The sequence below is a fragment of the Bombina bombina genome, chromosome 1, assembly GCF_027579735.1.
Source record: "Bombina bombina isolate aBomBom1 chromosome 1, aBomBom1.pri, whole genome shotgun sequence".
Taxonomy (NCBI): domain Eukaryota; kingdom Metazoa; phylum Chordata; class Amphibia; order Anura; family Bombinatoridae; genus Bombina; species Bombina bombina.
The window spans coordinates 953109783-953126669 of NC_069499.1; the positions used below are offsets into that span (position 1 = coordinate 953109783).

At 44.0% G+C, this 16887-nt stretch overlaps 1 protein-coding gene across 1 annotated transcript in view; it reads left to right on the top strand.

Moving 5' to 3' along the window:
- The window catches only part of RAB22A (RAB22A, member RAS oncogene family), an 82208-nt gene that overhangs the window by 17727 nt on the left and 47594 nt on the right, over positions 1-16887 (top strand). The window contains exons 3-5 of the mRNA XM_053704557.1: positions 14420-14501; positions 15882-15953; positions 16747-16853. Of these exons, the coding sequence (XP_053560532.1) occupies positions 14420-14501; positions 15882-15953; positions 16747-16853 (261 nt within the window). The remainder of the gene's footprint in view (positions 1-14419; positions 14502-15881; positions 15954-16746; positions 16854-16887) is intronic.

Consider the following 16887-nt stretch of genomic DNA (forward strand, 5'->3'; position numbering starts at 1 on the left):
TAGTTCTTTAAAGGGACATAATACTCATATGCTAAATCACTTGAAACTGTTGCAGTATAACTGTAAAAAGCTGACAGGAAAATATCACCTGAGCATCTCTATGTAAAAAAAAGCAAGATATTTTACCTCACAATTTCCTCAGCTCACCAGAGTAAGTTCTGTGTAAAAAGTTATACTTCAGTTACTGTCCAGCTGCAGGTAAAAAAGAAAAAAAAAAAGGAAGAAATAAACAGCAGCCAATCAGCATCAACAGTGCTGAGGTCATGAACTTTTACTTTCACTTAACTCTGAGATTTCATAGTAAACTTCCTTAAAGGGACAGTCTACACCTAAATTTTTCTTATTTAAAAAGATAGATAATCCCTTTATTACCCATTCCCCAGTTTTGCAAAACCAACACGGTTATATTAATACACTTTTTACCTCTGTGATTACCTTGTATCTAAGCCTTTGCAGACAGCCTCCTTATCTAAGTGCCTTTGACTGACATGCAGTGTAGTCAATCAGTGAAGACTCCTAAATAACTTCACGGGAGTGAGCACAATGTTATCTATATGACACATGTGAACTAGCACAGTCTAACTGTGAAAAACTTTCAAAATGCTCTGAGCTAGGAGGCGGTTTTCAACTGTTTAGAAATCAGTTTGAGCCTAGCTAGGTTTAGCTTTTCAAAAATACCACCAAGGGAACAAAGCAAATTTGATGATAAAAGTAAATTGGAAAGTTGTTAAAAATCGCATGCCCTATACGAATCATGAAAGTTTAGTTTTGACTAGACTTTCCCTTTAAACTGAATAGGGAAATAAGATGAGTGTGCACAAAGCTCACTCCATTGCCGGTCCCGGGCAGACATACTGATTTGCTGCTTAAAGTCCTTTACAATGGGGTGTGAATACTGAGGACATTTTGAGGTAAAATATCTTTCTTTTTTCATTAACACCTAATCTCAAACCATAAGGGAGGAATAGTCATCTAAGGAATCGGTGTGGGGCTAGATCTGACTCAAGTGTACAGTCCAGCATTTGTGATTCCAGCGTCAAGGGGCTTTCTAATATAGGACTAGTATATGTAGGCAAACAGGCCAGCAAGCCCTCTTAGAGCTTAAGGTCAACCCATTAGTCCAACAGCTGTTAAGCTCGCCCAACCAGTGCACCCTACGCACGAGGGGGGGGGTGTGAGGGGAAGAATACACAGACAAGGGGTTGATGGGGAAATTGGGTAAGGGAAAAAAAACAACAAAAAAACCCCCCAGAAGTTTAAGTCCTGCAAAGTGTGTCTTACTGACATGCATGCCATTCCTGCCAAGTCTCCCAGTATGCCTCCAGCATATTAGTTTCTCCAGCAACATATTTCTCCATTGTCGCAAAATGCTTAACCAGTTCACACACTTCATTCAAGGTTGGGGGTTCCGGCTGCTTCCAGGCCCTGGCAATGCATAGTATGTTTAGTGGCTGACATAATGTATATGAGCATTAATAGAAGTGGGAGTAGATCTTGGAAAGATGTGGAACAGTGCCATTTGGGGAGTCAGGCACAGATTTATATTAAGTGATTGAATAAGCACCTCGACATCTCTCCACAGCAGGACAATTTTCTTGACCACCACGTGTGAACGTCTGAACCAAGCTGGTCGCAGTTTCTCTAGCACTGAGGGCTACTAGTTTTATATATCATAGCCAGTCTCACCGGTGTCCTATGCCATTTCAATAAAACTTTTACATACGTCTCTAGAACCGTCACACAATGAAGAGTTTTCTTTGTAAGCGTGATCGCCGAAGCGAAATCCACCACCGGAATTGCAACTTCCAGATCTCTGCACCAAGATTTAAATTGCCATGGGAGGTCTGTAATTTGGTCTGTCATAAGTGCTGCATAGTGGAAGGACAAAGGCTTAGTCACGGTTTTACCATGCACCCATCTCTCCTCACATTTGGTTCTCTCTCAATGCAGACTTGGGGAATCCCCTGGATCTAATAAGACTTAGGACCCTCAAACTCTCAAATCGTGCCCATTTTGGGCTTTCCTCCAAGGTTTCACACAATTGGGGTGCCGTCACTAATGTACCCGTCAGGTAACAATCAGAAGCAAGATTAATTCCCTTCTGTAGCCAGAAGTCCAAATGTACATTTGGAAAGCTCCAGAGTAAACCACTCATACTGTGAATAGGGGACGGGTGCGGAGAAATCCCAGTACAATGGCGGAGATCGTGTCAGAGGGTATAGGCTTGCTGGACACTAGGGTTGACAATTATTTTACCCAGATTCATATGTTTAGGTACCCATATTATATCTCTGAGATTTAGACCCGATGGAATAGACAGCTCCTCAAGTCTGAACCATCCCGGCTTCTCAGTAAGAACACCCCACGCTGAGATGTGGGTGAGCCTTGCCGCCTCGTAATAGAGATATATGTTGGGAAACACAATACCCCCACTTGGGAATGGCCTTTGGAGAGTTTTATATGCCACTCTCGGATTTTGTTCCTCCAGACATAATGTAGAAATGCTCTGTGGATTTGGTGGAGAAATCTATAAGGGCTATTAAGCGGTAAACATCTAAAAAGATATAGAACTTTCGGAAGAAGAGACATTTTGACTGTCGCTACTCTGCCAAGCCACAAGATCTCTTGATAATCCCATTTCGACATCAGGGACTTTATTTCTCCCAGTAGTTTGTCGAATTTCTTATTCACCACCGTATCTAGCTCACCACTCAGGATTATTCCAAGATGAGTTAGATGCCTATCGGACCACTCTGAAGATCAAACAGCTGTTCAGCTGAGAAATTAAGAGCATAGGCCTCCGTTTTCGAGACGTTCGACTTGTAATAACTTAATCTCCCAAAAAGATCAATTAGTCGGAATACGGCTGGTATTGAGGATTCTGGATTGGTCAGGATCAATGTGACATCATCGGCGAATAGTACAATTTTTTTTCTACATGTGTGGGATAAGGAACTCCAGTTATCTGCAGAGAATTTCTGACCGCCTGGGCAAATGGCTCTATGACCAATGAAAATAAAAGGGGTGAAAGGGGACACCTCTGCCTAGTCCCATTAGAAATAAGTATTTCAGGGGAACAAAACCCAGGACCTCTAATTCTTGCATGCAGTGCTGAATATAAAGCTTGAATGGCCTCGATTATTTGTAAAGGGAAGCCAAACACTCTGAGAACTTCCCATAGAAACTCCCACCTGACCCTGTCGAAGGCCTTTTCAGCGTCCAACGACAGGGCCACCATCTGAGTACCAAATCTGGTTGCTTCAGAGAAAATAGACAGCCATCTACTTGTATTATCTGTGCCTTGGAGCCCCTTGGTGAATCCAACCTGATCTACCTGTACAAGGGCAGGTAGAAGAAAAACCAATCTGTCTGCTAAGAGTTTGGAGTATAATTTGGTGTCCACATTTATTAGGGAGATTGGGCGATAGCTGCTACATAATGAAGAATCTTTGGCAGGTTTGGGAATTGTAACTATAGAAGCATCTAAATTTTTGCGCAAGATTTTGCCCCCTGATTTGATTTTGTTGAAAAAAGGATGTAAAACAGGCACTAATAGTGTTGAAAACTTTTTGTAGAAGTCGCCGGGGAAACCATCTGGTCCTGGAGCTTTGTTGTTTTTAAGATTCCTGATCGCCAAGGCGACCTCTCTGACATGAAATGGTTCCAGCAAAGCACTTCTATCCCCATCAGAAAGCTCAGGAAGACCCAGCCCTCTGAGGAAACCAGAAATCTCTATAACCGTTGCTGTCACCGTGGACTCACTCTTAGCAATATTGTACAGTCTGTCATAGTACTCCGCAAATGCTGCTCCGATATCAGCCGGCGCATACACCCTTTCACCTTTATGTATCAAAAATGGAATTCTAGCTGCAGCCGCTCTACTTTTGAGCTTGCTAGCTAACAAAGCATCAGCTTTGTTGCTCTTATGATAAAGTAGCTGCTTGAAGGCAGATAATGTTTTTTGAATTCTATGAAGCTCAAGTTCCTTAATCAAGCCTTTTATTCTCATAATTTCCCTTGAGATTTGTTGAGATGGGTTCATTCTATTCTGACAATCCATTGTTCCCAGCTCGCACATTAATTTGCCTAGAGGGGCTTTAGACAGTTGGCGCATTGTGGCCATTTTGGAGATACATATCCCCCGTAAATATGCCTTCAATGCTGCCCATCTGATTTGGTGGGAGGTCTGGCCCTCCTGATTCACCAGAAGGAATTGCTAGATTTCTCTTTGAATGGTCTGCAAGAATGAGTCTCTCCAGAGAAAGTTAGGAAACTTTCACGCCGGCTTAGCACAGGGGGCGTCTCCAGTCCGAATCTTAAACGAGACCGCATTATGGTCCGACCAGACACAGTAGTGGATTCTAGACTCCTGAACTAAGTTCATAGTCCATGAATCAACAAAAAAATAATCCAGGCGAGAATAGGATCTGTGAGAAGCTGAAAAATATGTAAAGTCTCTCGAGTCTGGATGGCACGCCCTCCAAACATCATATAGAGAATACTGGAATGTCGCGTTCCGGAACTTAGGTGCTATTGAAGTAGTATAAGAGTCTAAGAATTTATGTGGAGGAATTCTCTTATCAGCATGTGGATCCCAAACAAGGTTAAAGTCTCCACCAACGACATGGGCTCCCTGCTTCACCCTATCAACCAAGGTAAGAGTTTTTTTAAGAAACGCCATGTTACGGTTACCCTTAGTCTCGCTGAGAGATGGACCGCTTAGTAGCCTGGATCCCTATTGCTAAAGAGGGGAGAAGCTGCTTTCCATAGTATTCTATATGAGTCTCGCAAATATAGAATAATCTCCCTTAGCTGCAGTACCGCTAGGATACCCTTCTGCCCACAAAAACGAGTCAACGCTGCGATTGAGGGTCAAACAAGAACTCAGGACTGGGATGCCCAGCCTGCTTTTTATTAAGGTTACATGCACACAGGCCACTCCCAGGGGGAGAGGGGGGGAAGCACAAAATCCCCCATCACACATTTAGATAGAGAGCACTGTCCTTTGACAGGCCACAATAGGATTACAGTACTTAAGATAACAAGTTTACAAGTTCATCTTATCAATTAGCAGTCTGGATCCAGAGGTGATTAGACAATAGTTTCTAAAAGTTGAAAAAAAAGAGTTAACTCTTTATGAAATGATACTTGTTACGGTTTTCTTGGAGCCCTTCTTAGGCGCTGGCTTGCTGGTTCAGGCATTGCTGCTGGGAAATAAGCTCTTCACAACAAAATAACTAATGCTTCTGTAACAGTGCTCCCTTTCTGTGGAACACTCTGGCAGACACGGTCTGACCCCTTTTCGGGGCAGACTAAGGCTGTCCAGACCGCTGATTATGCGGGGCTGAGGTCGGTTTGTCTGGACAACCCGTCGGCGTTGCCATTCTGTTTCCCAGGTCTGTAAGTAATGGTGAAATTGAAGGGTTGCAACGATAAGCTCCAACGTAATAGCCTGCCGTTATCTCCAGAGACCCGGTTCAGCCACACCAACGGGTTATGGTCGGTGACCAGAGTGAACTCCTGACCATATAAATAGGGAGTCAATTTCTTTAATGCCCACACCAAAGCCAAACACTCCTTTTCGACCGCTGCATAGCTGACTTCGCGGGGCAGGAGCTTCCGGCTGATGTAGGCAACTGGATGCTCCCCTCCATCTTCGCCTACTTGGCTGAGGACGGCTCCCAGCCCGAACATGGAAGCATCTGTATGGACGATAAAACGTTTGTTAAGGGCTGGGGCCGCCAAGACAGGAGCGTTAATTAGAGCATTTTTGAGAGCCTGGAAAGCCGTTTCACAGTGGGGAGACCACAGGACCTGTCGAGGTAAGTTCTTCTTGGTCAAGTCAGTCAGGGGTTTGGCAAGTGTGCTGTAGTCTGGTACGAACCGTCTATAGTACCCTGCCGTGCCCAGGAAGGCTAGGACCTGAGTCTTAGTGATGGGGGTGGGCCAATTGGCGACAGCTTCTATTTTGGCCGGCTCTGGTCGCTGCTTTCCACACCCCACCCGGTGACCCAGGTACTGTACCTCGGCCATCCCAAAGTGGCATTTTTCTGGCTTCAGAGTCAGGCCAGCAGCCCGGATCTGATCCAGAACCATTCCCACATGAGCTAAGTGGTCCTCCCAGGACTCACTGTGGATCGCTATGTCGTCCAGGTAGGCGCAAGCAAAACTCTGGAAGCCATCCAGGAGCCTATCCACCAAGCGCTGGAATGTAGCTGGGGCATTCTTCATCCCAAACGGCATTACCCTAAACTGATATAAGCCGAATGGGGTGACGAATGCCGACTTGGGGATAGCCTCCGGGGCCAGGGGAATCTGCCAGTAACCTTTGCAGAGGTCAATAGTGGTCAGGTAATTTCCCCTGGCTATACGATCGAGTAGCTCGTCTACCCTGGGCATAGGGTAAGCGTCCGTCACGGTATTTTCATTGAGCCTCCGATAGTCTACGCAGAACCGGGTGGTCCCATCTTTCTTGGGCACCAAGACAACTGGGGAGGCCCAGGGACTATCGGAGGGCTCAATTACCCTGAGCTGGAGCATCTCATCGATCTCCTTCTTCATTCCTGTCCTAACTGCTTCAGGGATTCGGTACGGAGCCTGGCGCAAGGGAGCTTGTCCCGGAGTATCTACCTGGTGGGTGGTTAAAGTAGTGTACCCTGGCTTCGGGGAGAAGGTGAGGTGTTTAGACTGGAGGAGTTGGTTGAGCTGCTCCCTTTCAGTGGGGCTAAGTCGGTCCCCTATCTGAACCTGCGCCACTATACCTGTGGGGAGGCTCTTTTCTAATAGGTCTGGAATGGGTAAACTGTCGGGGTCTTCCTGAGGGGAACAACATACGGCCGTCACGTTCTCTGGCCGCTCAAAATATTCCTTGAGCATGTTTACATGGAATGTCTTTCTAAGATTGTTGTCGTGGCAGCTAGCTATCACATAAGTGGTGTCTCCCCTTTTCTCTACGATCTGGTAGGGACCCTGCCAGGACGCCTGCAATTTGTCTGTCTTCACCGGCTTAAGTACTAACACCTTTTGTCCTATGGTGAAGATTCTCTTTCGGGCCCCCCGATCGTACCATACTTTCTGTCTTCTCTGGGCCAACTGGAGATTAGCCCGCACGGATTTGGCTAATTGCTCCATTCGGTCCCTGAGTTCCAGCACGTATGGCACAATGGGGACACCGTCAGCCTCCATCTCTCCCTCCCAGTGCTCCCGGATCAGGTTTAGGGGTCCCCGTACCTTTCTTCCGTAGAGCAACTCGAAGGGAGAGAACCCTGTCGTTTCCTGGGGCACCTCCCGATAAGCAAATAGGAGGTGCGGCAGGAAGCGTTCCCAGTCTCGGTATTCCTGAGTGAACGTCTTGAGCATTTGCTTGAGGGTCCCATTGAACCTCTCACACAGCCCGTTCGTCTGGGGGTGGTATGGGGAGCTCAGGAGGGACTTAATTTTGCAAACCTGCCAGAGTTGTTGGGTCAATTCAGCCGTAAATTGGGTGCCTCGGTCGGATAGGATTTCTTTTGGAAATCCTACCCGGGAGAACACCTGTACTAGTGCATTCGCTACCGTATCCGCTTGTATGTTGGATAGGGCGACAGCCTCTGGGTACCTGGTAGCGTAGTCCACTACGGTAAGAATGTATCGCTTACCGGAGGGACTAGGGGTAGCCAGTGGTCCCACTAGGTCAATAGCAACCCGGCTGAAGGGTTCCTCTACAATGGGCATATTTACTAGCTGGGCTTTAGGGTGATCGCCTCGCCTTCCTACTCGTTGACACACATCGCAGGTGTTACAGTAAGTTCTAACGTCAGCGTGCACCCCTGGCCAAAAGAACGTGTGAGTAATGCGGTGTAGGGTACGGGTAACGGCTAGGTGGCCTGCTAAGGGGATGTCGTGGCCTATTTTGAGGATTTCTTGACGGTATTTGTGGGGCACTACCAGCTGTCGCCTACGCTGTCCCCTTTTCTCTGTCCAGCGGTATAGTTTCCCTTTTTCCCATAAGAATGTTTCGTTATCTGCCCCGCCCCCTCCGGTCTCTGCTCGTTCCCGGTACTTTTGTAAGGTCGGGTCAGTCTTAGACTCTGCCTCGAAAGCATCTGGGGTGTCCCAGGGTATGGGGCCTAACCTGTCAGGCAAGGTCGGGGTAGGTCTTACCTGTGTCTCCCGCACTGGTGAGAGCTCTCGCTCCGTCCGGGCTTGGGCCCGTGTAGTCACTGGGTCCGCCTCGTTGTTGCATACTGGAGCATAGGCAGAAGTCATAGGGCCCAAATCGTTGCCCAGTAGTACTTCGGCAGGTAAATTATCCATTAGGCCCACGTTCACAGCCCCCTTTCCCGCTCCCCAATCAAGATGCACTTTAGCTGTTGGAATTTTGTACACATCCCCCCCCGCCACTCTAACGGCCACAGTCTGTCCGGATCGCTTGTGCTCTGGCACCAAATGACTCTGTACCAGCGTGATAGTAGCCCCTGTGTCTCGCAATCCCTCGGTAGATCGCCCCTCGAGCCATACCCTCTGCCGATGGTGCTGGCGGTTATCTGAGGCAGCATATACAGGGTCTGCCTCGTGAAGCGGCCCCACATATCCCTCCATAGGGGCCTCTTGGTTAACACAGAGGGCCCGGGCCGGACGATAGGACCCAGAGGGGTAATTGTAATTCCTGGGTGTCTGGTGCGTATTAAGGGGGCAGCTAGCCATGAAATGCCCTGGTTGCTTGCATCGGTGGCAAGTCGGTCTGGGACGCTCAGAGCTGTTATTGGGTGGTCCTGAGTGTCGGACAGGCCTTGTGGGCACCGGGGCTCGGAATTCAGTACGAGGGGGTGCACGGTAAACCTCTCTGGGTTCGACCCGTGCTGGAGCTCGGTAGTTCATGGGTTCGTGAAGACGGGAGTCATAATGTTCATCGGCCAATTTGGCTGCTTCTTCTAAGGTAGAAGGCCGCCTGTCTCGCAGCCATTCCTTCCCTTGCTGTTCCATGCCATTATAAAAATGTTCTAAGAGAAACAATTGTAAAATTTCCTCCCCAGTCACCGCTTTACTTCCGCTCAGCCAGTGATTTGCCGCTCTCCGCATTCGGTGCGCCCATTCCATATGGGTATCGTTAGGCTTCTTTTCCGTGCCCCGAAACTGTCAGTGATACGTGTCCGGAGTTACAGCGTACCGTCGCAACAGTGTCTCCTTAACTAGCTCATACTGTGTCACTTCCTCAGCACCCAGAGTACGAAAGGCTTCCAGGGCTCGCCCGGATAGTTTCCCAGACAATATCGTGGGCCACTCTCTGTTGGGAATCTGGTGCAGGGCACATTGCCTTTCGAAGTCCGCCAAATATTCATCAATCCCTGTCTCGCTCTCTAGGAAGGGTCGAAATGCCGCATAGGGTATCTTGGGCCTCCCAGCATTTTCGACAGGGATGATTACCTGCGGGGCTTCAGCATTGCGGTGTGCATTCGCTAGGTTGAGTTCGTGGGCTCGAGTCTCTCGTATATCCTCGTCCGCCTCTGCCATCAACTGCTGTACCAATTCCATGGAGGGGTTCGGCCCGTATAATGAGAGCCTTTCCCGAACAATCCTGGTTTTTTCGTCACTAATCGTGGTCGGTGTTTCCGCCATTGTGAAGCTCTGATCCAGTTCGGTCAATTCTGCGATCAGCTCTCTCCTCGGCCGGTTGCTGGCGTACCCCCCTCTGCTTTCAAGTAAATCCTTTTGGGTTGTACGCTTCAATTTTTCGTAAGCGCTCTCCATCCGTTCTGTACCTCTCCTAGGAAATCCAGGAAAATCCCGCCGCTGCCGCCAAATGTTACGGTTACCATTAGTCTCGCTGAGAGATGGACCGCTTAGTAGCCTGGATCCCTATTGCTAAAGAGGGGAGAAGCTGCTTTCCATAGTATTCTATATGAGTCTCGCAAATATAGAATAATCTCCCTTAGCTGCAGTACCGCTAGGATACCCTTCTGCCCACAAAAACGAGTCAACGCTGCGATTGAGGGTCAAACAAGAACTCAGGACTGGGATGCCCAGCCTGCTTTTTATTAAGGTTACATGCACACAGGGCACTCCCAGGGGGAGAGGGGGGGAAGCACAAAATCCCCCATCACACATTTAGATAGAGAGCACTGTCCTTTGACAGGCCACAATAGGATTACAGTACTTAAGATAACAAGTTTACAAGTTCATCTTATCAATTAGCAGTCTGGATCCAGAGGTGATTAGACAATAGTTTCTAAAAGTTGAAAAAAAAGAGTTAACTCTTTATGAAATGATACTTGTTACGGTTTTCTTGGAGCCCTTCTTAGGCGCTGGCTTGCTGGTTCAGGCATTGCTGCTGGGAAATAAGCTCTTCACAACAAAATAACTAATGCTTCTGTAACACGCCACCTGACCCTGGTTCGGGGCATAAACATTAATCGACGTATACAGTTGATTGTTCAATTTGCATTTCAAGATGAGGAAGCGTCCTTCTTCGTTACATATCTGATGGACTCTAGATGAAAAGCCACATTTTTCCCGATTAAAATAGAAACGCCTCTGGCTTTGTCTTTATAGGTAGAGTGGTGCATTTCTGGAAACTGAGGAAACTTAATATTCGGAATATGGGAGGTAGCCCAATGAGTCTCCTGAAGGAAGACCACATCACTCCCTCTTGTCTGAAGGAAATTCCTTAGAAGGCCTTGCTTATTAGGAGAATTTAAGCCTTTTGTATTTAGGGTGAGAAAGGTCAGCGTTGCCATCTGAGCCATTTTGAGAAGAAGAAAGAGGGGAAAAAAAAAAAGCACACACAAAAGAACAAACTGGTGAAAGGAGGAGGGGGGGGGGGGAGTACAAAAAGACCAAAAAAGGGGGTGCTAAAACTCCCAAGCAAGTACAGCTGCTGCTCTAGAGGACAGGGTTGAAGGAAATTTTTAAAGTAATTTAGGCCCGCTCACCTTAGTTAACACTCTCTAAAATGAGATATAAAGGTATAACAAAATATATTATGCACTTATAGGCGAAGTGGAACTATAGAATCTGTGTTCTAGTGTTTACTATGTAAACTTATGTTTCATGGGGGGGTTGAAACTTGTGTGTTTCTATTAAATAAAAGCCAGCTAAACCGGTGGTTGGGGGAAAAATAGAATGGTCAAGTAGTGGTAATCAAGCTACACCTAAACAGTGGGGGGGAGAGGGGGGAGTCAACTACCTCGTGAAAGTCTGTTTTTTCAATTCTAGGTACGTCAGGTCACACAATTACTATGGGCAGCTTTAGGGGCTAGGATGGGAAACTCTCCTATCAAAAGCTAAACTAGGTTATTATAGAGGTCACTACAGGTAAGCATTGTAGAAATAGTGATATTAACTGATAATACCTGAAGGGTTGGCTATCTCACCACACTGGGAATCCTGACATTGGAAATTAGTCTCATCTTTGTGGATGAAAAACTTTGTAGGGTAACCCCAACGGTATTTGATGCCGCCTTGTCTCAAAATCTTAGTGACTTCCCTGAAGGTGGCCCTCTTCTGAATTATGAATTGGGAAAGATCAGGGAAGACCTGAATGTTCTGAAACCGTTCAGGTAAAGTCGGGTTAGAAAACATTGCTTTGGTTATCTGCTCCTTATAAGTAATAAAATGAAAGCTGGCAATAACATCCCGTGGCTTCTCAGGCTACCTCTCGGGAGCCTTTGGACTCGATCTAGTAGACCTTCGCCAGGTAGTTGCGGGGCTTTTAAGTATCCACAGAATTCGTTGAAAAAGGATTCTAGATCTACAGCTAAGATCTCCTCTGGAATCCCACGGAATCTCAAATTGTTGCAGCGGGAACAATCTTCCATGTCCACCATCTTAGCCTCCATTGTGTCGATCATATCGACCACTATATGTGAGTGATTAGAGAAGTTAGCTTGTTCTACCACAAGATCTTCTTGCTTCTTTTCCAGGATATCAACTCTCTCCCCAAAAGCCCCTATATCTTTTCGCAAATCAGCAACAGTGCTCTTAAAAGTTTTAGTGAGCGAGTCCTGTAAATTATTTAACTTCTGTGTAAGTGTGGCTACAATCTCTGCGGCCATTGTAGATTAAAGCCGGGAACTGTTTGGGAGCACTGATCTAATAGGTCTCTCTCTGTTTGAGAATACAGAGTTCCCAAGCTCAAGCGGTTTCTCTATTTGAGATCTAGGTTTAAAGTGATCTGCTACGGATTTCTTGTATTCTATTTGATTTGAGGGCCTCCTCTTGGACCCCTGCGGCATGTTAAATAACAAAACTTAATCCACTACTCAACAGCCTCAGAAAAAATATAAAGCAATCGGAAGCTCAAAAACGTGAATGTTTGTTTGTGTACGGTGATAATGTCTATTAGAAGAGTGTAGCTTGAGTCTTAATTATATTTGCAAGGGGCAAAAAAAAAAAAACCCTGCTATTCCCCCAACCACCAGCCTGTCAAGGCAATTACATCTTCATTTTGTAAAGAGGGTTACCATCAAATGAGGATATCTTGTGTAGCTCTGGGGTCTATTGTAAAATACAGCTCAGTACTAGGCTTCTTAGAGCCGTAACAAATCCTGCGCTTGCCCGGTTATTTAGAGCCATTTATCTTAGAGGCTCAGTAACTTAATCAAATCAGCCCTCTCAGAAAAAGGCTCAAACCCTCTATTAATAGGAATATGAGACCAATAGAGTAAAGTTTAAACAGCCCGTTTTTATGGATGAGGCCTTGGGATCAGTATACGTCACTGCTAACCGGGGTGCACGGCTTAACAATCTTAAAAAGGGTTTTAATCAGGTTTTAACCAGTGCCCTTTATGTGATAGGGGACCGTGTGCACATGTAAGGATCTTACCCTCTGCCGGCGACTAACAGGTTAAGCCTAATGCTGTATCGGCTTCTACTCCAAACGGCCGCAAAGTAAGATGGCCGGGCTTCGCGCCCAATTAGGTGAACTGGCCTCAGATCTAAGTACTTTACCACCCGCTGTCCAAGGCACCTCCAGGCCCAAACACGATCAGTATGTGGTCCAAAACAGAGCTAGACAGTGCCGAATGAGATCTCTGCTACCCGTCACCCACGTGTAGTCCAAACTGCTGAAAGATGTCAATCACCTGTGTCCCGCTGCCTGTGACTGATACTTGCACAAGACTCCGGAGCAGAGCCCCGACCCCCCGGAGTCAAATAGTTGAGCTGTTAGCTAGCTTCCGATTGTTAGGTGCCACGAGTGCTGCAGCTGTTATTTATGTCAGGAAACACAATGTACGATCCCAATACACCTCAGTCCTCTCACCGGGGGGTCCACTCTTCCTCTCTCTGAGTTCCCCTGTGCTCTTGGCAATAAAGTGGGCACAAATAACTATCAATAATTAAATTTTAATCTAAATAACCAGGGTATTTTATGATAAACTGTGAGGAGCTCCCAAGAAACACTTCCTCTCGGCTTGACGGTTAACTCTGCCCCCTCATCCTTTTTTTTTTTTTTTTTTTTTTTTATATAGAGATGTTCAGGTGATATTTTCTGGTCCGCTTTTTACAGCTATGCTGCATCACTATCAAGTGTTTCAAGATTTGGGTATCATGGCCCTTTAAATGAAAGTTGCTTCCAATTTTTGAAGACTTATGTTTTTTTGTATATATTCTGTAAATAGTAATTGAAGGCACTGTTTCTATTTGGCTAGTTATACATTGGAGATTATCTATTTTTCTTGTATGGTGTGTGAAAGACATTTAGCATAAAATGAGCTTAAAGAACAAGTGTAAAACATATTAGAATATGCAGTCCTCTATAGGCATCAGGCTCATGGGTGCTATTATGAAATATTTCTTTACAAAAAATGATACACACTTCTTGGAATTTAGAAAAGTTAATACTTCAGGGGCATAAAAGATATTATTTATGTGGAATTTGTTATATATTACAGTGGAGGAAGAAGGCAATAAAACTGCTGTTAAAAAAGTGAAAAGATTCCATTGAAAAGAGTAATTGCTTTTTTTATTTAATATTGAAATTGCTTAACCCCTTCATAGCTTAGTTATATCACACACCAGTTCGAGAGAGAGAATTTTTGGGTGTATAAATGATTTATGTATTTTGTCATTTTCTGCAGGGTGCATTGTAAACAGCATGTGGGCCATTATTTTAAGATTCTTAAAGCAATCTGTGTGCCAATTATGCAGCTATACGTTATACTTTTAGATATACTGTCTAAATGTATCGCGTATGTCCTGAGGAACCGCCAGCACGTCTCTTGCTATGGATACATAAGATCACATGGATATACCTTGTCAAGTTTCCAGCAACTTGCAAAAAACACATTTTTATTATTATTATTTTTTTTTTTTTAATTAATTACAAACGGGTGCTGTTTCTAATTATTTTTACATGTTGGAAGACATTATTGACAAACACATTTTGTAATTCATTCAGTCCACTGTCTAGCTGTTAATAATTAGCTTTTTTATTTTATAGGGCGTCATTTATGACAAAGACTGTACAGTTTCAGAATGAACTGCATAAATTTCTAATATGGGACACTGCTGGCCAGGAGCGTGTAAGTATCATATATAAGGCCTGTGTATAACTTGTCTGTGATGTGATATCTTACTCAGGGAGGATACTTCTTAAAGGGATATTTTTACTCAAAATGTTTCTTTCTTGTATTTGAAAGAGCAGCGCTTAACCATCTTAAATGTTTTGTTTTAAAATTTGTTCTTTTCCCTGAAATGTGTTATGTATACAAAGAATAACTGTGATATCCAAATGTTTAAATGACACAACCAATATACAAATGTTTAAATGACATTTAATCAGAGCATATTAAAGCTCCTTTCACTTTGTGACATTTCTATGAGCATGAGACTGTTCCACATACTGCTCTTGATTTTACAATAGGTTTAGTTGTAGAACTGGTACTTAAATCTCTCTCTCACACACACACACACCTTTAAATGCCCTAGAATGTTGCTTCTCAATTGTCTTCTAAGCAGTGAAAAAATTGTAGCAGATAATAGGGTGCTGCCCTTTACAGAGACATGCAAACAGCTGTGCAACACATGCACCTGTGGCAGTGATAAGTCTCACTGACAAATAGCCAATGCTAAGACCATCAGATAAATGATCCCTGCACATTCCTGGCAGTACAGTTAAAGGATTCTGGCAGGTGAAGGTGATGCAAACTAAGAAATACCTTTGGCAACATCTGTTTTCTTTGTAAAATTACTTTTTACCCTGTGGCTCACTTTTGGTGTGAATAGAATTAGCTGTGGGTGTGCCAGGAAATGAGCATAATACAGGGTAGATCAGCAAGTAAGGGGAGATTTGGGTCTGTACCAAGTAGTGGGCTACAAAATAGATTAATATTATTGTATTGTTATATATATTGTTTAATAAACTTTGTTTATTATACTGAAAAATTGTTCAGGTTTTTTTTATTTGAAAGGATAGGAAAGTCAAAATTAAACTTGCATGATTCAGATAGAGTATGTGATTTTAAGACTCTTTTAAATTCACTTCTATTTTCAAATATGCTTCATTCTCTTGGTATCTTTTGTTGAGAAAGAATATGCACATATCCTACACTAGTGGGAGTAAGTTGCTGATTGGTGCCTGCACACATTTGTCTCTTGTGATTGGCTAACTGTGTTCAGCTAGCTGCCAGTAGTGCAATGATGTTCCTTCAGCAAAGGATAAAAAGAGAATGAAGCAAATTTTGATCGAAGTAAATTCAAAAGTTATTAGAATTGCACATTATTTCCAAATCATGAAATAAAATTTTGGGGTTCCCTATCTCTTTAAGCCTGCTGAGGTCAATTAGGGCCAAAAAAAATTCAGGGTTAGGTTTTAGAAATATGCAATGTCTGCTTCCATTTTTTAGAATTGGAATATCTAATTACTACATTTTTTTTTTTTTTTTTTCTTTCTTTTCTCCTAGTTCCGGGCATTGGCACCAATGTACTACAGAGGTTCTACAGCAGCCATTATAGTATATGACATTACTAAAGAGGTAAAAGTTTTTATATCTATTCTTGCCAGAGAAATCTGCTAAACTGCACACTAGGGAATTTTCTTTCCTTGGATGGTGAGAGTCCACAAGTCATCGCGTGTGGGAATAGCTTCCCTTTAGAACTACACAATGCTTACCCAAAATCTTAAAACTGAATAGTTTTTCTTGAATAGAAAATATTTGCCTCTGATTCAGCTTTATAGAGTGAGATTGTTTAACACCTCTGACACAGATGATGACCGTATAATAATATGATACTTTATTTTCTTTTTCTTTTTCTTTATCCCCTTCGGGCTACAATAAAATGTGTAGAAGTGCATTATATTTGTCTCTGGATTACAAGAGGTTAATTTGTATCTGCAATACATTTATCTGACAAACTCCTGGAATTTGAGTGTCATGCTGTTATCATGGGTAGATTCTAGATATAAAATGTTCTGAAATTACAACTGTTGCAGCTTTGTATTTCTAGATGTATTAAAGCTAGTGTACACCACACTAAATATATCTTTTGTATTGGTTCAAAAGGTTTTGTAGAATTTAGCAATGAGCAAATAAAAGTTCTTTTATTCTATGTGGTTTTGTTCTATAACTACTGTTATTAGAAATAGGAAACTGAATAATGCATTGTTTGTGAGGTGAATGGAAAATGTATTTACAGGGAATGAAATGCCCTAGGTACACATAATACTGTGCACAATGCTGGAATTGTATTACTCACCCTTACAAACCCTCAATATGTGCTTCTGTATTGCTCCTGCAAAAAAAAAACAACGTATTTCTTGTGCCATAGGAATCCTTTACAACATTAAAGAATTGGGTGAAAGAACTACGTCAGCATGGACCTCCCAACATTGTGGTGGCAATAGCTGGTAACAAATGTGACTTAAATGATGTCAGGTTAGTAGCAGCTTGAAATACACACATTGAAGCT